At 41.7% G+C, this 20,755-nt stretch overlaps 2 protein-coding genes across 6 annotated transcripts in view; one reads left to right on the top strand and one right to left on the bottom strand.

The window, feature by feature from the left end:
* stat2 (signal transducer and activator of transcription 2) overlaps positions 1–2,985 on the top strand; it is a 30,044-nt gene extending 27,059 nt beyond the window's left edge. For all 3 annotated transcript variants that reach the window (XM_041241866.1, XM_041241865.1, XM_041241867.1), the window contains one exon: positions 1,840–2,985. In XM_041241866.1, coding sequence (XP_041097800.1) covers positions 1,840–2,141 — 302 coding nt within the window. In that variant the 3' untranslated portion in view covers positions 2,142–2,985. The remainder of the gene's footprint in view (positions 1–1,839) is intronic.
* Positions 2,986–6,443: 3,458 nt separating this feature from the next.
* On the bottom strand, positions 6,444–20,466 carry LOC121309018 (polypeptide N-acetylgalactosaminyltransferase 6-like). Of its 3 annotated transcripts, none has more exons than XM_041241861.1 (11): positions 20,290–20,466; positions 16,440–16,990; positions 15,526–15,698; positions 12,958–13,107; positions 11,855–12,089; positions 11,369–11,486; positions 10,449–10,649; positions 9,805–9,936; positions 8,697–8,798; positions 8,252–8,404; positions 6,444–7,659 (listed from the first exon to the last, which is right to left on the bottom strand). In XM_041241861.1, the coding sequence occupies exons 2-11, from the start codon at positions 16,901–16,903 to the stop codon at positions 7,546–7,548; spliced, it is 1,842 nt and encodes a 613-aa protein (XP_041097795.1). In that variant the 5' UTR covers positions 16,904–16,990; positions 20,290–20,466; the 3' UTR covers positions 6,444–7,545. The 3 variants fall into 3 exon arrangements, with proteins under 3 accessions (XP_041097795.1, XP_041097794.1, XP_041097796.1); XM_041241860.1 differs by lacking the exon at positions 20,290–20,466 and adding an exon at positions 20,082–20,283; XM_041241862.1 differs by lacking the exon at positions 20,290–20,466 and adding an exon at positions 18,504–18,577.
* Positions 20,467–20,755: the final 289 nt, after the last annotated feature.

Below are 20,755 nucleotides of genomic sequence, written 5' to 3'. Positions count from 1 at the left end.
GCAATACTTCCGAGTGGCGCTAGCAATTCGTCGAGTTATTTTTTTTGAGTGTTTCCGTTCCAGTCCAGTGCTGTGCAGTTGAAATTCAGGATGGAGCTGCGTGTACACCTCCACCTATACGTGTTTTATAACCACTTTTAAAACGTCTGAAATAATTTCACGTTTGTGTTGCTTTGAATTGGACTACCGCTCTTTCCTTGAACAAGTTTAGTCAAGAAATGGCAGTTACCAATCTGACTGCATTTTGACTTATCTGAGCAGCCTGTAGCCCCTTCATTAAAACCGATAAAGGCACGAACCAGAGTATAGAACTGGACAGACTGAGCTCAAGGTTCCATCTAAAGACGGTTGCAACGAGACCATAAACAGGGTTTGAAATTAATCCGCGTAGAAGCACTGTCTGCTGACAATGAAAGTACAGATCTGCCAGGTAAAATAATCCCTCAATTGATTTTAATATTAAAACACGTACACATTCTATTGCTATAGTCGTGTGTCCGCCCGTCACATATCCACCTTAACCCTTTATCCGCTGCGATCAAGCTCTTCAGCAGTGTTAGTTTATTATTGAACAGAGAAGATTAGTTCAGAGATTGTAGATCCCACCAAAGTTTTCCTACACTGTGTATGTGCTTCGCGCACTGCCATTGCTGGTAGTGTCTTGTGAGCTGTTCAGTGTGTTGATATGTAAATAAATCCTGTTCGCCTGCGGGGGGGCGTCTCGATCGCTCTCCTACCAGCGAATGCACGCACCCACACGGCAGACAGCCACTCTGTCACAAGCATTAATACGCTGTATCTTTCTAAACAAGGCAATTAGGGCAGCTCCCTAATAAAAGATGCATCTCAAAACAAGAATTGTGTGAAAATATAGTAATTGCTCCAGCTGTGTATAATGGTATTTTACAATAAGATTCATTTATCCAGCTTTTTACATACCCACCCTTCCCCTGATATCACCGCAGTCGCATATGCGACGGGTTACTGTGTTTATTGTAAATATATCCTTGTGGTATAAACGGAATACTGAATGATCATTCGTGGTGTACGGTTTTTATTCCCCTTAGAGGAATGTCCTTTACATACACCACTCCTCTTGTCGGGGCTCGTGATTCACTGGGACATCCTCCTGCAGTGAGTAAAAACCGTATACCATGAACGATCATTCAGTATCCTGTGTATATACAGCAGTGTGCAGATTTATTAGAACACCCCATTGCTTCTGTTTTGATTTGTTGTGCATATGAAAAATTGTTAAAATAGACAAATGAGTGATTTGTCTAATTTTTAATTGATGACACAAAGCCACAAATGGTAAAATGCATGCCCAGTTACAGCACAGAGTGGTCTGATATTTTCACACACGAGAGTCTGTTGTTTCTGTATCACTGATTTATGGACCGAGAATTGAAATTCTCACACGCTGAGGTTTTCGTGCAGGTAGTTTGCACACTGCTGTAATATAACTCTGCGTTAAGGTGTTTTGACTCTTCGAGTTGTAGATACCTGCTATAGATATATGAAATACATAGAACAGCCACAATATGATCTGCTGCTTTGGATACCCTTTTTCTTTGCTGGCAGTACACTGCTCTGCACTAGATGGCGCTGGCGCTTAATACAAAGACACTGCAGATCTAGCCTATAATACATATTCCATGGCAGGTAACTAGAACTGAAGAGCAGCTTCTGAACTCCTAGTCAAACCTTAACACAGACTTATTATGATTTAAAAAAAAAAAAAACAGTATTTGAGTAATTCCAACAAGAACCGCTTGGATTTAAAGGTTGAAATGCAGACGGGTAAAAGAAGATCCTTAATGATTGTTTTCATTTCAGTAACTGTAGCCTCCGATGAGCTGCTGACCCTCTCCGATGAGCTGCTGAATGATCCCTGGATGAGCGTTGAATTACCGCAAGGCGACACTGACCTGTGCAACATAGACTTCTCCCTCCAGGCTTTGGATGATGACAATTCAGTTTACTCAACGGTGAATGACAGTTGTTCAATAGAGGACCATCCTTTCACCTCTGAATTTTTCTGTTCCAACCCCCTTCTCACGCCAGTAACCACAGCCACAACGCCAACACACTTCAGTGGTGTCAGCCATGACCAGCCGTCACGGTTGCTACACTTTTAATGTGGAGTTCCATAGACGGTACTTCACTAAAACTGTGCATTAACCCTGTATTACAGTATATAACTGGCGTTAAGTGTCTCTCTAGCCCATCTGCTTGTTTTCAGTAACCTTTTACTCTACGGATCTAGTTTGGCCATTTGCAGCACGCTGGATGTTTTCAGCTGTTTCTTTAATAGGGAACTTATTTGAATTTCAGTGATGAAAGGTCCCTGTGCTGAGGACCAGCGTATCCCCTGTTCTCTTGGCTGACCCACTCATATTCCATTGCGTTTGTAAGGTGATGGAATTCCCATTAAATCCAGAGCCGTCCTTGTATTCCCAGTTAATTGAATCTGAACATAAATATCTATCCGTATTTATTTATTCCACTGAGTTATGTTTTAAGTGTCCAGTAGGTGACAGTGGGGAGTATACCTAGGGTTAGTTCTTGGTGTAAAGCAGGATTTACTCAAGTAGCCATCTAGGCAATTTTGTACCATTTTATCATCCATTTCAGAAACCATGAAAAACACATTGTTTAAAGCTGTGACTGTAAAAGAGTATACCATTTTTTAAAGTTCCATAAATAATGTTACTGTTCACGAAACCTCAGTTTTGTGCCTACTGTCTTAAACTGTTTTATAAAAGTTGACGCATGTATATCAACGCCACCTGCTGGACGTCTAACACATTTCGGCACCCTCAGAGGACTGTTTAACATATTAGTGGATACCAAATTATACACTCGACCTGATTTAACACAGGGACATTGTATGTTTTTTATTGTTATTAAGCTCAAAGCACTTTAAAACCAAAGTTGTACGATCAAAGCTTTTACATATTGAAAGAGGGTGGTTATCACTTTTCTTTAAAGGGATGTTTTTTTTTTTTTATTAAATGTTCTTATATTTGCAATATCACTTCTGTAGAAGATCAAAACACTTGGTTAGAATTCTAATCTGCTACAAACATGCACATGTAGGCATGTTTGCTAAAATTCCCATTCCCCAGTATTGAACATGACTATTGTGACTTCCCTATTCTGTGGTTTTATAAATCCTGATTTCTAGCAGTCATGTAAGATTACCGTTTAAAACCCCACAACCCTGCAATCTAAAATACTACAAATAATAACGATGTTAAACTACAATGAAACGTCAACGAAATCTCAAATAAAAGTGCATTCAAAAATAAAATAAGTTAGTGCAAACTTGTAACAGCAGGAAATATTTTCCAGGAAACCGTAGAACTGAAATGGGCTGTAAAACCTATATAATGCGTGTGTCTAAAACCATGCTACAATGTGTTGTAGCAGATGCAGTCTAGCTGCAATTAGCCCACGTGACCTACAGCAAAGGAAACTGGAGTAGGCAGTTGTATTTTAAATACAGTACTTGCATATCATGAATTAGCATGATATGCAAGTATAAACTATTTTTAAAATAAATAAATTCTAACCACTACAGTAGGTTTTGATTTAAATACAAACGTATTCAAAGTAGCGAGGTTGCTGTGAAAAACCTGTACGTCTGCATGTTAGTTTAAAGATCAGTTCTTGGACCGCTAGAGCACAGTTACCGGCTCAATGTTGTATAAATTAACACAAGCTGTCATTCAGCGTAGCTGAAAAAGAAAGTTTGGAACTGAATCTAATGTAATGACTGGGGTTTGCCCTGTTTTAAAATTCTTTACTGCTTTAAAAAATAAAACCCCTCTCCTGCTTGCACTTCCTAAATCTCACAGTAGCTCGATTCTGCTTCATTTTCTGCGACAGGAGCCTTAACAATCCTTAACAATCGCTAAACAATTTCTTTTAAAAATCACACGTAGGATTCTGTTTGTAATGTGAATATTGGATAATGGTGAAAATGCATTTGATCATTTTGGTAGTAATGACCTTTTTTAGCAGTTGCCCAGAATTACTACTTGCACGAGACAGGATTGTGGTTTGAAGTAACTTTGGATCCTTTCAAATGTGGCAACTTGTATAAATAATTTGAAATCAAGTGGAGGTCATCACCCAGTCCTCTTTTGTATAATCTCTTCCCTCCCTAGTATTTAAGGTAAAACTATATGAAAAATATATATTTTCGTTGTAACGTAGAATTGTAATTGAGTGTTTTGAAGTTCTGGGTGATTATTGATTTACCGAGTTTTAAGAACAGTACTATTGAAATTGACCTACTTCTAAACAACTCTTATACGCCACTACCTGCAAGCGAGGAATCCTAGGCAAGAAGCCTGGATTCCAGATGCAACGACCTCAAACAGCATGTCAAATAATTCCATTCTAAAAAGACAAGCGTAGGAAAACATAGGAATTGTCGGTACTTTTAAACAGAGTAGTGCATACTGGTATGCACATACACATGTATCAAAAAAAGATTTGCACACAATTAAACTCCATTATAATAACCATACATACAAACAAACACAGAATCTAGCTGTATTCTGGGCAAGACGGTGCACATTTAAAAAAAAAAAAAAAAAAAAAAAAAAAATTGAAAAACATAATTTTAAGCTAAACATTGTGTGTGTATATAAATATTATAAATGGTGAGTAGTAATCCATAATAGTTATTGTAAACTGGAATATTTCATTTTTTACTTTATTGATCATGGTCATAGCCATAGCATGTCAAGTTTAGCAGAAACTGACACCCCACCACCAACATCAACAAACATCTCTTTAGGGCTTTTAAATGTCCTCCAGACTCTCTTGTTCTTAAACAGTAATGTTCTGAGTTTTTGGAGCTGGCATTTCCATTCCTGGCAAACATATTTCACCATATGTTTGGTTTAAACATTTCGCAGTTTGTTACAGAACAGATGTATTTTGATATATATATATATATATATATGATATATATATATATATATATATATATATATATATATATATATATATATATATATATATATATATATATATATATATATATATATATATATTGTTGCCAAAGTCTATGGAGCAAGGATGGGGCAGACAGTCTAGCTTGTAGCCAGTACTGATTTGTAGAAATAATCCTAAGAAAATGTTTAAAATTGGCATTTTTACACTGATCTATTACAGTATTTTGTAAACTGTTTAAAAAAAACACACACATCAAATTGCTAACGCGCTCTTACGAGAAAACGCATACAAATGTACAGTGTATATAACAAATGATAATGGATCTAGGTGATGCTAAACTTTGGGCTGTAGATGTGGAAATGCAGCACTGAACCAGATCGGAGATGAGAGCCTGTTAAATGTATTTGCTAGGAATAAATCATTATAACATTGACCACCACTGGAAGGGGGCAACATCAAACCACTATGAACTGATAATCTGTGATCAAAAGGAAGTACCTGTGCTTTTGTTTGTTAAACACTTTGTAGTGTGTTAGTAATGCACTCTCGCTCTGTGTGCAAGCCACAATAAAGCTGTTTCATGACCGCTGTATTGCTTCGAGTCTCTTATTTGCATCATTTTTGATAATTGGTAATTGTGTACTTGTTCACCAAGACCTTGGACTAAACAGGAAGCTGCCAGTACCATTCAAGCCAGTTCAATCTAACCCTACCTCTTCTACAGTTCTTGCCAAGCTTCGCTTTACCTCCAGCACTTACGCAAGTGTGACTGAAGATTAAATACAACAGGTAGGTTTTTTTTTTTTTTAATTCTGTACGTTATTGTACATGTTTCATCTCCCCTATGGTTAATACAGCAAACATTAATGGCTGAAGTTACAGGTAATATTGCTGTTAAGTTGCAAACTGTCACACACAATTAGTTGAATACTTGTCAGGGTATTTAACACTTGGAAGGATGTTTTAAAGTAACTCGCTTCTTAAAACACCACAGCAGACATGCGAGTGCGACGGTGTCTGTGAATCTTGTGCTTCTCCCCTGGAGGAGCGGATTGTAACGCGAGAGTCGCTCGAGTGTCTTTAGATGGAGATTCGTTGAAATCAATCTGCTTTCAATTCACAGATGTCATTTCATCTTGAAAAACGTTACTGTAAATGGCGATGTTCAATGTAATGTTTATGGCAAATTTAAAAAGTACAAAATATGTCACAATCAAACAGTCTTCGGGGACTATTTTCTCTCAGTGGAAGGATACATAAGTTTTTTTTTTTCCTTAAACTGTTTGTGTAATTTTTGAATTTATTTTTAAATTATTTTTGCCATTTTATAAAAAATAACCCACTCCAGCGTGTGCGCCAAAAGACAATTCTTACCGCACTTCCTGCCCGCAGCCTCGTGCCTCACAACGCACCCAGGGCATGCGGTAAGACTTGTCTTACCGCACACCCCATCGTGGGTTATTGCTTACATAACTACCGGCTGTACACAATTACTACTGCTGCTCTACCCCTGTAATAAGAGTGCAGGTACAGCTGTGCAAACCAATCCTCAAAATTAAAATGTTCAAACAAACTACTGTTCCTATGAACACAAAAACACTTTCGTATCAAGTACAGCAGCGTTCTTTTAATTGCATTTCTTTTCAATGCACCAGTCTACTACACTATTGTACAGTTAAAGGTGGTAGTGTGGTGCTTGCTATAATATGCTACTCTACTTTGCATTTCAGTACAGGGATTTAATTCTGCTGTCCAATGTGGTGATAAGTGGGTGGGAAATCAGGTGTAGTAGTGTTCTAATAACCAATGTGATTCTGTCAGGGGCTTGTCCCCATTGACATTATTCAGGCTGGGCATGTCAATGTGATGAGAGGAGAGTAACATTAACAGGACTGGTATTCAGATGGTTTGACTATATATAAAATATTTTAGAGCAGAAGCAGAACAGACATCACCAAAAAATCGATTGCAGTCATTTATTATAAATACCTCATTCATTCAATCTTTTTTTGATTAGATGGAGACACACAGGATCAGAGACCTTTGGGGGGGGGGGACACGCTAACCTACAACTATCTGTCCCAAAAATCAAACTGCAATACAATGTCTTCAAAACCTCTTGCAGCTTTTTTTTTAAATGAAGGATAGAAGTCTTGGCTGTTGTTGAGAAACCAGTGTGTGTTGTGTTCCACAGGACCGTTTCCGATTCACAGCCGAGATGAAGGAGTTAAAAGCATTAGACACCCAGGCACCAGAAAGCCAGATTGCAAGGTCCTTGCAGAAAGTCTTAAAGAAAAGGCAATTGAAACAGTTGATGGCCTAAAGGCACAATCCAGTCGAAGTTTTGCAGATAATTTGCTGAGGACCAGCAGGACGATACACTGTAAATCACTATGGCCCAGTGCAAAACAGGGCAATCTTTCATTTGTATCCACGACGACCATTGTCCGCCCTGGTGTCGCTCGCTGGCAGTAGCTCTCCAATGCAGAGTCCTGAAAACTAGGGGCTCACCCCTCTGACCTCTTCAGGCCAGTTCGTCCCCAGTCTTGTTGGGTCGCTCCTGCAGGATTCTCAGCTGAAAGACCAGTTCTGGAGTGGGTCTGCTGGGTCACACGAGCCCAGAGCGGGTTTCCCGTCCTTAGCAGTCAAGCACGTTCCTGACGTCGGATTCTTTAAGAGATTATCCTGAGGATCGAGAAGGACATTTCAAAACGAAGCACAGCAGGTAAAAGAACAAGCAGACATGCATTCATTTTCGGAAGGCTATTTCTTAAGGGCGTGCCGGATTTCGCAAATAAGCAGGGCCAACCTCGAGTGTGCATTTTTCATTTTGTAGCTTGTTTCAAAATGCTTCCAATAAAAACGTGGTTCTCAAACCAGGGTTCGGATAAGATCGCAAAACGACCACATCACAAGCACTCTTTAAAAGGGTGAAGGAGCGGCTCTGCCTCCATGCCTCAAGCCTGCCCTGCCCTGGACTGGAGGTAGCAGTAAGTTAACACCACTCTGAGTGACTGCAGAGCATTGCAGCAGATCATTTATACACACACAAAAGCAGACCTTGCAGTTTAATACAATAAAATACAAATGAACCCTTTTTTAAGAATACTACACTTTTATTATTCATGTTCATACAATAAAAATGTATGTATTTGTACCGGTTTATAAGTAAATAACCAGAGCAAGTCATGTTAAAGGTGGTCCCCCAAATAGAATGTTTCAGAAGCGCTCCCCCTCCCCCAGAAAGACCCGCTCTGGGCTCTGCAGGGTTACTTACGCTCGTGAACTCCCAGATCTGCTCGCCCACCACGCTGGTGCCCCTTCCTTTCAGCCTGCACTCTTCGATCTTCACCGGCCCCCTGGTGCCATGCAGGCACAGCTGCTTCCCAATGTTGTGACGCAGCTCCTTGTGAGAGGTGTATTCAAAGTACTGCACAAGTCAAAGGAAGCAGAGATCAATACTTGGCACCGCAGTCTTTAACTGATTCTTGCGAGCCATGGTTCAAAGAGAAAGCCCAGTTCATCTCTCCGAGCATCAAGCCTGCCCTGGACTGGAGGGAATAAGAGGTTAAGACTAATTTCACCTGCTTCAAACCCAGGCCTTCAGAGGTAAAAAAAAAAAAAATAATAGCTAGTGAAATAGTTTATTTATTTATTACTATTGCATCTACTTCTAAAGCATCTCAAGCACAACCCTGTAATGTAGAGACTGTAAGAATGACCTGGTTTCCTCCCATTCCATGGCAGGGGTACATGATCAGTGGCTTCCCTCCCTGGTTGCTCTCTCCAACATCCAGGCACTTTTCCATCCCCTTGTTTTTAAGCTGCGGAGAGAGTGAGGGTGTGAAGGTTACATTTCAGAAACTATTCTGCATGCAGTATCCCAAGCTGAATCTACAGTGTGGGAGTGTCAGGGTGTGGAGTCCTAAATACCTGGTACACAGGGAGTGTCAGGGGTGTGGGGAAAAACAATGCGAGGTAATGAAACTTTTTTTTTTTTTTTTAAGCTGTGGTTTAAGGGGATTGTGACAGATTGAATGATTCTTGGTGTTGGATATCCCTCCCTACCTGCGAGGGCACTGTGTAAAGGGAACAGAATACCCTGGACTAAATAGCATGACAGTTTATTCCCAGGGTTAGGTGAAAGTCGGCCATCTAGAAAGGGGGCGGAGCTACAGCACACAAAAACAATGACCCGAACGGGAAACGGCGTGGCATCCGCGGATTGGACCAAGGGGTCATGGGTGACGTTATAAAAAGGGGATGTAGTGATGTGATCTGTTCCTTTGTGAATGGTTAACTTAAATAACCAGAAGGAGAACCTGTGCTTTGAAACGTGAGTGTTTTGTTTGTCGTTTAATAATACTGTTTGTGATTATTTGGACGGCTAACGTGATCCAGAACTGTCGCCAAAGGCCAGCACTAAATCCGGACCAACAACACTGCACTTCATTTGCACTAAAGAACTGTATTCACTACATGCACTAGAGCACGCACTGTGGACTGGAGTTTGGGTTTGTGTTGTGTGGGTTAACTAAAAGCAGGACGGGACTGTTATTTCTGGGCCAACCCACGGATTACAAATACTCAATACACGGCACTGTATTGCTTCATTAACATTGTTAAATTTACTGTTGTTTTGCCAACAGGCCATTGGATTTAAAAACCATTAAATTGCATCTGGATTACCACTGTCTGTCTTTATTAATCACTGCTGCATTACCTTCACCTGCACACAGTGAACCACGGGAATTTTCAATCTGCCCATTTCCAAATACCAATCCTGCAAACCCTTTGTAACAGGAAAGCAAAAAAACAAGTTTGCCTTACCGCTCCATACAGCACTGGAGTGAGGTCGGGGACGAAGGCCTCTGGGTAAACGTTCTCCAGGTACCAGGTGAAGTTCTTGCACTTCAAGTCCTCCCTTAGCCTCAGTCGCGCGGAGATATCTCCGTACGTGTGCTGTGGGAGAGGAAGCAGAAATAACCACAGGCAATGTAAATGGTAGCAGCCTTTGCATAACTGTTAATCGTCTGCCTGTTACTTGCAGATGTGAAATATCGTTTGAGGCGTGGTGCAGAGAAGAGGCTCATGGCACACCCTGTATATTCTGTGCAGGAAATACAGAAGGGTCCTGACATCTGCTGCAGTGCAGTTGAATTTGCAGGTACAAGGCAGCATGCGTTAGCATGTCACGCCTTTGGAAATAGGGCATGGTGGCGTAAAAGGCATTACACTGCAGGGATGGAAATAAGACTCCCGTTGCACAGCAGTTTGAGTCATTGCTTGTTTATCGGTTTAATAAGACACACCTGAGCTTGTTATCAACAGACTGGGGCTAATCAAGCTAGTAGTAACGCAGAGAAACTATTTCTTAACAAGATATAGCCAAGAACATTCTCCCTGCAGGAGAGATTTTTTGACACTGGAAACGACATGCCTAGTTCTCCTATGGTAGTCTCTCTCTCTCTCACCTCTCTGGCCATGGCGGCTGCATTCTGGTTCCGTCGATAGAAGACCTCCTTGTAGCCGTCCATCCACACCTCGGCCAGCCGCACCTGGTTCCTGGTGATCACCTGGGTGCCCTTGGGGAAGCTGTGGGGGCTCCTGGTTCTGAAGACATGTCCCACCACAGAGCAGGGAATGATCTCCAGCTGACCCCCGCACTGCCACACCTGCAGACAGAGACAGACCGTATTACAGGATCATTTTAACGCACACATTACTTACCGAAGACAATGGAGATGAAGTCGTGTGCAGCAGGGCTACGACAATACACTGAAATTCTTAAGAGCTGGCGCAGCATAATATGCAGGTCCCCATGTGAGATGAGTATGATGTGTAATAAAAATAATGATTAAATATGGACAAATCACACTTATCCAAGAACCATCTGGTATACTGCTTGTTTGGATTCACATGGGGCTTAAGAAATTAACTACTGGTTTCACAGACCAGCCCCTCCCCAGTTAGACAACTAATTGTTAACATAAGTAAGATAGTTTTGCGATACCAGTCATAAACATTAAACCCCTGCAATGAAAAATAAATTATTTTACAGTGGTTTATGATGCATCAAGATACTACAAACTATAACCTTTTTTGAAGAAAAAAAAGATTTGATTTAGGGTTTTTACAGCCTTGTTTTCACAACGCTCAAACAGCACTGTTCTTGGCCAACCCAAAAGTACCATCAGACAGTGCTAAACAGTCTATGAAACCAGACCTTAAACATAGCAATGTAGATTTTATCCTGCATCATAGAAAAAATAAACAGTCGATCAAAAAGAATAAAGAAATAAAAACACAGCAAGCAGCAATTATGAAATCTCAAACTGAAACAGGTGACCCTCTGAGATCCCAGCCTGCCCTGAACTGAATTCAAAGCCCTCACCCTGAAAGACATTTCAACGTTCTCTCCGCCCCAGATCTCCATCTGGTCATCATAGCTCCCGATGTGTTCGAAGTACGACTTGGAGATGGAAAACAGACCTCCGGCAAATGTGGGGGTCCTGGAAACCACGGGGGAAAATACCACGAGGGGCAAGAAAACATCAGGATCTTAAAGACCACAGCTTATAATACTTCAAAATACGCAGTCCTGCGATGGGGAGGGACCAAAGTTATGGAAAGACAAACTGCACAACAATTACTGTCTTAGTCATTCAATTTAGCAGGGAATGCATGTCACAAACCTACAGTTCCAATTAATGTTAATGGCAAGAGACCCCATATTTTATAGCTGTGGCTGTAAATTGGGTAGAAGGAGCATCTTTAAAGAGTGAGTGCGGGCATCAAACATTAAACTAATCATGAATGTGTTCTTGCTGTTTTAAAAAAAAAACTTGCTGGCTTTCATGCCACCGCCTGTGGGACTCACTTGATGGGGTCGGTCTCGTCTTTGCGTCGTTCCTTCGCGTGCTGTGGCACGGCCTCCCAGCCGAAGGACAGGCTCCAGTCGAAGTTGCCACGGTTGTGTTGCTGGGGGTGGCGCGCTGGTTTGGAGAACTCGAAGGTGTCGAGGTTGATGCTGGGGATGTCCGGGCTCACCACGGCCGTGCGGTCCTCCGCGATGCGAGCCAGCAAGGGCTCCAACCAGCCATAGAAGCATTCGCCTGGGAAATTCAAACCCCCTTTACATCACCCCACTCATACACAGCACTGAGCGCTCACTCGGGTTTGACCAGCCACGTTCTTCCCTTTAATTAGCTCTAGCAATATTAGCAACAGGTCCTCCAATTCTGCAATATTCTGTTTTATACTTCTGTAACATTCAGCTAAAGGATAAGAGGGGGTACAGTAATCTGAACAGAGCCAATATGACTTTAAAGCAATTGTTAAGTGTTTTTAAAGTTCTGGTTACCTCATTACAAAACACATTTCTGCACTAGACTTTATTTTCACTTTGAATTGAGCCCTTTAAAACGCTCCCATTCAGCAGGTAATATAATCCCTCTACAATCACCACTTAAATCTGCAGCAAAACAAGTTTAATAATAAAAATGTCAATCATTCTTGAGAAATGAGATAGATAATCCTGATTACCTGTAATTCGATAGTCGCTGCTTTCTCCTACTTGTTTTTACTTACTCTCCTGAGCTTTTCACCTACGCTGCACTGATGAGCCCCAACCAAGAGCAAACATGTCTGCAGACACTGTGCTTTGACTTTAACACAGTGAATGTAGAAGCCTTTTGGCGAATTGCACGTGATTTGATTGGCTCTTGTAATTCTTTCATTTGCATAAACCTAATTACCCATTTTTATATATATATATATATATATATATATATATATATATATACACACATACACACACACACAACATACAATAAAGATCACACATGTTTAACAATGTGTGCATCTTTCACATAACAATATGCAAGACGTATGAAGTGATGGTAACACATACTGTATTAGGTATGATTTGTTAGATCCGTGTACAGTGCAGTGGACTTTCCCCATGATGTTTGCAGCACTTACAATGCGAGTCCAGGAAGGTCAGCACCTCTCCTGTGGCCTCCTTGGCTCCTAGCAGCCTGGCTGTGATTAACCCCTTCCTCTCCAGCTGCCTGACCACCCTCACAATCTGCAGCTGCTTCACGTATTCCTCCAGCTGCGTCCGCAAATGCTCTGGAAGGGACAGGGTTCAAACTGAGACTGCAACACCATCAGACCTTAAAGACAGCAGAACTGCACAAACGGCCATTCCACACACATGGGGGGGGGGGGGGGGGGGGGGGGGGGGGGAATGTTGCAACAGACAATATCAGCAAATACACATTGTCCTTATCCAATCGCTGTGTCTCCTTAGAGACACCTAATTATGAGTATGTGGGAAGAGATTTGTTGTTTGTGTGTTGATCAAGGCAATCATGGTAATAGATTGAAGAGTTGGTAGTGTGTTAGATTAACACTGATGAATAAACTTATATAAGAAAATGATTTTGCTGTAAGAAATGGTTTAGTAAAACACTATGCAGTTAAGGCATTTTATTAGATTGCTGTTTAAATGTTTAAACCTTACATTTCAATTCAGGGTCTCTCAAGTCTTTTGTAGCTTAAAAAAGATATAATTACCAGAGGGATTGTTAACAATATGGGAGCTGAGAATATTCTGACTGCAGGAAATACATACTGTAGCTTGTATATAACCGAAAGATAAAGAAAGCAGGGTCTGATTAAAAAATGATGCAAATGTCACACCTGTGTTGGTAATATCACTGGAAAAACAAGACAAGGCTTGTTCCAAACTCGTACACCCTGACAAACACTAAAAACAATACCGATAACTAAAGAACTATCCGAAACCGAAGGACTGCGTTATGACTCGAGGGCTGTGCTGATGGAAACAGAAAAATAAGTGTGGTTTTCTGTGCGAAAAAAAGACAACCGCACTTAACTCGTCAAAACCCGACAGAGTGTTTGTTTCCGTTTTAGAACAGACCGTTATCAAGCTCGGCTAGACTGAATTCTTTATTTATCATGAGCACAGCACCGGATCTTTCTAGACAGGACAATCAGACAGGCTAAGAGAGATGACCACGTGGGATACAAAAGATGGTAAAAGAGGTCTGCCCATAAGCATGATAAATATAAAGGCAAGTGTGGTCAGGGCAGGTGGCTGAAAGTGGTATTGAAATAGAATTAGTCCTTCCTTTTGGGTGATTTTATAACTATCTTTGAGCCTTTCAAAGTGGACCACCATCACAAAGTGCTTTACAATTATGTAATGCATCCAAGCATTTGCCTATGGATTGTCCAATATCATTACCAGAACATACAGCCCAATGCTATAATACCGACTATGTACACACAGGATGGGAATATGACTCCCATTGCACAGCAGTGTGAGCCATTCCTGGTTTTACTAGGAGTCTTATTTCCGTGCCTGATATACGCAGGGATGGCAATAAGATTATTGCATAGCAGTTTCACCCAGTCCAGGTTTTACTGCAAGCTTGCTTAGCCACAGTGTCTCGGTAACATGCTCAGGTGTGTCACAGTAAAACCTGGAGAGGATCAAACTGCTGAGCAATAGGAGTCTTATTTCCATCCCGGATATGCCTCTTATTATAATAGCTTTACAGAGCGTATTTTGATTACTGCATTATCTACATAGCTCTTCTGCTTTTTAATAATGACAAATAGCTAAATAGTGTTGCAGGGTGCCTGTGAAACGCAATGGATGACTCAATTTGAGCCGACGTGGCCCCGCTATTCGTTCCTAAACCTAAAGCTTGCCAAGTCAGTGGCTTTTTCTGACACACTAATGCTTTATGAATACAGAGCCTAACCCTGCTCTCTGCTGTTGGCTTTGGCTGTTAACTGCTCTCTGTGTGGTTAGTCTTGCGGTGAAGCCCAGGGCAACGCCTCCAGGATGTAAACATCCTTGAGAAGAGAGAGACAGAGTTTGAGAAAGAAAAAAGAAAGCACAGTTGACTGTGCCGTGCTTTGTGTTCACGTCCTCCTCCTCCACCTCCCTTTTGCTGGGTTTTGCTCCAAGTGCCTCAAAAGCCAAGGCTGAGTGACAAACAAGCAATTATGTACGTTGAGAATGACACGTCTAACGTTTTAAAATTGTGAGAGTTGTTCTGAATGAAAAAGAAAGAAATACCTGCTTTTTTTTTACAGCTCAGGATCCCCTTGGAAAATGACGCTCATTGGGTAAATACCCCGTTTCATGAAATACAGGTCTCTGCACCTTCCACTGCAACCAATTATTTCTTACAATACAGTTTTCAGATAAAGCTATGTCATTTTCAAGAAAGTAATACACTGAACAGCTGACGACACAAACCAGTCCATCACAACTACAGCTTAGAGTGTTGGAAACTGGTAGAGAAGCGATCCATTTCGTATCAGCCTTCCTAGAATGCTTCGAGGTAGGAGAGACCCTGACCTGCTAGTTTAGGCTTTATAACCCTTACAACCAGGAGGAAACTGACAATTTGGATGACCAGATCCAACCCATCAGTAAATTTTAAACCACTGCAAGAACCCTTGTTACGGGTTAAACAAGCTGAAATCAACGAAGCAAGGTGTCCATACCGTCAGTGCTGGCGTCGTCCACCAGTATGATCTCCTTCAGCAGGATGGCAGGGGAGGTGTGGAGCACGCTGTACACCGTCCTCAGCAGGGTGGACCAGGCCTCGTTGTGAAACACAATGATCACGCTCGTCGTGGGCAGCGGGGGGCAGCGTTTGAACTTCTGATCAATACACCTTCGGGGGGAGGGAAGCAATGGAAGCAACGATCTCTTAATGCATGAAGACCAGGACTGCGAACGAGAGGCCCAGCAATGCCTCGTCGGCTCTTAAAAGAGTCCCAAAGATTCAGCAGCAACAACGAGGCTAGGTAACCCATTCCACCCCCTCGCCACCTTGTCAAGAAGTGTCTGCCACCTTCGGTTATGAGTCGGATTTCCAACCGTCCTGGTTTCTGTGCTGAGCTTAAAGTGTTAATTAAGTTTAACATTTTCCTAGTAGGATTTTAAAGACTTAATTTTTCTTTTGCATGTACACAACGCCCGCCCTGAAACTCTTACACTGAATGTGGTTTATTCATCATCAACCACTAAAAAGCACCTCCCCACAAAACGTATGCAACACTATTCTAAATGTAGAAACAAGAAATGAAAGTCAAAAGTACAAGTCTTTATTCTCACCTGGATGAGCATTGATAGGCCGTCTGGTCCACCCATGCTCCTAATTTTCCTTGTGTTTATGTTATAAGGTGTGAGCAATTAAGAGAAAACAAGAGCTAGTGCTGGTGTAGCGTTTATTGATCCATGACAACGTGACTTAAGAAAGACTACTAGTCATTGGATACTGTATCAAAGTTTCTTTAAGCGTTTCTAAATGTCTGTTAAATACTTATGTTCACAGATAAGGAGGTCCCAGAATTTCCCGGGGACCGCTGGTCAAGCTTTGCGAGCCGTGTGACAAGCCCTGGATTATACTCACTCTGGAGGCCTGGTGTCGGCTCCTAAGCTCCGGTGCAGAGAGATACGGTCGCTGGCAAATTGGTTGAAGCACTGCTTCTGCATGCCGCGGTCCTTCTCCTTCTGTTCCTCCTCAGACAGCTTGCCCTCTTTGAAGGCCTGGCCGTCTGCGCCGGGTGCCTGGGGGTCTTGGATGGGCCTTTCCATGACTGGTTTGAGCTCAGCCGGGGAGTAATCACCCGGGGGGCACTGTGGTACCCGCTCCTCAGGCTCCTCCCGGGGCTCTGGGGCCTGGATCTGAAACTTGGGCATGGAGTCTCGGATGTTGTTCATAGCGTCCATCATCACGTCGATCACACGTGCCTTCCTGTCGGATGTCCCTTCCCCCACGTCCTGCTGCATAAAGAAGATGACGAGGAAGAAGACGACCACCCCCAGCAAGGCCAGTTTCAGGGGGCTGAAGCGTCGCCGTGGAAACAACCTCATGCTAGCAGCAAGTGTTTTTACAAAGAAGGGCCGGAGTTGACTTCAGCAGAGAAGGCTGAAAGCTGTTGAAGACTCCATGGGACACACCTATGTGTAAAAATAGAATATTCATACAGTACGTTATCATCTATGACATCTAATCCATCATGTTTATGATATGGTTATCTTTGTAAGGTAAACCTAATTCCACCTAGTAAAGAAAACAGCTCATTTGAGTTCAGTCTACCGGGTGCATGTAGCCTACTGCACACATATAGTAACTTTTCAATAGGAGACACTGCAATTATGAAATGAGTCACTTCATTGAAATGCTAATGTTTAAAGAGTTACTGGCGAGGTTCCAAAAAATATAGTGTTCCACGTCCCCATGTGTCGCTACAACTGTCAACGATCCAGGATGTGGTACGGAACAGAAAAGCCGGAGCCCTTTTTTAAAATCACTCCTCCTGCAGTGATTTAGGAGGACAGATCCCAGGGCACTAGAGCAGACATTTTTAATAGAGCTTTGAAACAGACCCGAGTTATAAGTGTCAAATGTTGTCAGGATGTTAAAAGTAAAAAGAAAAATGACGGGTGCATTATTGAAACAGCAGCACGTGGGAACGTGTCACGATATATTCGTTGGATCCTGTGTGTAAAGCCCTGGGGGCGCAAAAGAATCTTAAACATAATCTGCTATCCAAGTACCGCTGGAACACCAGAGTGTAACCATTAAGCGGTCCCTCCTGCAACACTGCCCCCAGCCGGTATAAGAAATACATCTTGTAAATCAAATTGGTAAATTAGGTAGATTTACAGGCTGCAGTCAGGCCTCCTAATCGGGATCCTGAAAAATCAGGATTGTTGCTTAAATAGGATATAACTCTGGGAGACGGTTCTTCCCAATGCTATTAATGTGACTAAGGTTGACTCAACTGCCTCTTATTTAATTGGGACAGCTGCTTGTTCGGGATATTTTTCCTTCTCCCGAGGCGTCCCGATAAAGCGGCACCAACTGTACCAGTTTCATTTTTCTTTCCCATGAATCTTTGCGGTCACAAAAAGGTCACATAGTTGTAACGATACATGCAGTCACACAAGTATGCAATAAAGACGCAAGTACAATGATATCTCTACTGTAACCAAACACTCCGGCATCAGATCATGCGAAAGAGAATGGAGCTTGTGGTTCTTGGCCAATCCCTCCAGTTTAATGATTAACAGCAGAACAGGGAAGAACAGCCACAAGGTGTGCCACAAACTGTCAGCCGTTTGCTTTAGATTTCAGATGCTTGTGAAAATGCTTTGCAGATTACTGTACCTTCACCTGACGTGACATTCATTGAGTCGGAGGTTGTTAATCACATCCAAAGGCGTGTTATCTCTAGTCTTTAGCTTCTACATTTTTTGATAGTGAAAAATTCCACATTACAAAACAGCAGGCTGGATCCTGTTCTCTGAGAACCGTGGGCCCAGTTTCAGGATAACTATTTCAGACCATCTTTGTGAAACAATTTGGTACTAGAAATGTATGATTTCAGAATCTCAAAAGAAACTTAGCATAAATCTAGATAATCAGGAATATCAGATATTCCTATAAAGAGAGACTTAATCTGCTCACAGCCTGTTTCACTGCTGTTGTGAGGAAGGGAAGATCCAATCAGATTCAACAGAGGAAATTCCTGGTCCCAGGCACGGTTGCAGAATAGTTGCACACACACAGATAGATAGCTAGAGACAGACAGACAGATAGATAGATAAACTTGGTCACACACTTTGTCAATTTCTGAATAAAATATATTTTACTGAACAAACCTTTTTTTCTGAACAAACAAAACAAAAAACACAACGTGTTTCGACACAAGACACACTGTGTCGAAACGCGTTGTGGTTCTTGTTTGTTCAGGTAAATATATTTGATCCAGAAATTGACAAGAGTGTTCGACCAAGTGTGTCTCGAAGCTGGCAGGTCGGTCGCAGCAAATCAACAAGAAAAATCAGGTTTGTCCAACTGCACAAAATGAATGCTTGTGACCAACATTCAACTAAGACAGTTTCTTAATTATTGACATTGCCTTATAGTGGTAGGCACCTCTGTTAAAATTAAGCATTGTAGTGCATGGACGGTATCTCTTTGCTTGGAATATATATATATATATATATATATATATATATATATATATATATATATATATATATATATATATACACACACACACACACACACACAGGGTATAGACGCATAGGGTCTTTACTCACATACGTTGCAGTGCTAATATTATAAAAACTATAACCAGCCAAGTTAGAAGTGTGTTTTTTGGAACACTCATCAGCAGTTTCGACCAAACAGAACTTGTAGAGCAGAACTTGAAAGAGAGATGTTAAAAAAATTAATTAATTGAATGGATTAGACTTGTAAAACAGGTTCTCTCTAGGTTTACAACAATGCGGCATTTATACTTGCAAGCAAATGAACGCAGAATAAATACAGTACTGTGCGAGCGATGAATTGCACACTGATAGCGATGCCTAGGGAGTGTCAGCACGACGTATCACTGAACATCAACTCAAACGAGCGCGGCTTGCATCAGTTAAAGGTGTACCCGCGTTTCACTGAAGCCTGCTTCCTTACTCACTTGTACAACCCGCATATTTTTACATTTCATAAACCGCCCAGTTGATCAGTTTGAATTGCAACCACCGGGGTATACATCTCAAAACTGATGGACCTGTGAATCACTATACCAGCTGAAGCCCCTGGCGCTTATTTTAGTTGGAGAACGTGTCCTGCTTCGGCCAGTCTTACTTCAAACGAATCAGACATTAGTCAGTCAGTCAGTCTCTCTCTCTCTCTCTCTCTCTCTCTCTCTCTCTCTCTCTCTCTCTCTATATATATATATATATATATATATATATACATACACACACACACACACACACACACACAAATCAATGTCTTACAAACAGACCATTAACAGGATGGCAATATAATTTCATATTATTTTTAACTACGCTTTCCCAAATGCTGTATCACGCATAGGCGAGTTAGCAGCATTTTCGTTTATTGAATGTATCCCACCGCTATTAGTTGTACTTTATAGCTGCACCGCGCCTGAATGGGATACAAACACTGGTCGCTACAGATACACATATATATATATATACACACACATCAATTAATATAAAGTGAACACAGTACCTTCGCGTTGGCCGGTGTGGAGAAGAAATGATCACCCAGCTTCTCGTAAATAAAGCGGAAGAAGATCGATCGACGTCCATGAAGCTAAACCGTTCACTTCAGAAGAACTATTACAGTCGACATTGTTAATCACAATGCATTCGTGTAAAACACGACAACATCATTTACATTTCCTCCCAGAGTTGTAAATCCCCGTAAGCGAGTATACCTTATCTGAAGAGAGGAGGGCGCATGGGTTGCAATATGTTACAAGCTCTCGACAAACGACAGGTAGATCACTGTTCAAAAAAGAGGCTCATCTCGACAGACTTCATTCGAAACAAACAGGTGCTTCCCATTCAGGGTTGCAAGATTTCTCACAGAAGAATACTGTATGCAAATTTTAAAACAAGCCCAATCCCCTTTATTATCAGCGGACTTTGCACTTTACAATCGCGAGGTTTACGAATTCCCCCGGGTCCTATTGCCCGACCCATATCAGCACCAAAGAGTTTGACTGCAAATACCGCCGCATTGTAAACGCGTGCATTGTGTTTAAAACTACCTCCCATCCATATCACAAACGCATCAATAGGAAAATCACACAGGCTAATATAATGGGCAAGGGAGTTTCGATAGGCGAGGGGAACAAATACAAATGCGAATTATCCTGTCGTCGTCTTTGCATAATGTGG

The sequence above is a fragment of the Polyodon spathula genome, unplaced genomic scaffold, assembly GCF_017654505.1.
Source record: "Polyodon spathula isolate WHYD16114869_AA unplaced genomic scaffold, ASM1765450v1 scaffolds_825, whole genome shotgun sequence".
In the NCBI taxonomy this organism is placed as follows: domain Eukaryota; kingdom Metazoa; phylum Chordata; class Actinopteri; order Acipenseriformes; family Polyodontidae; genus Polyodon; species Polyodon spathula.
Note: the sequence above shows the minus strand (reverse complement) of the source record. Positions and strands in the feature narration are given on the sequence as shown.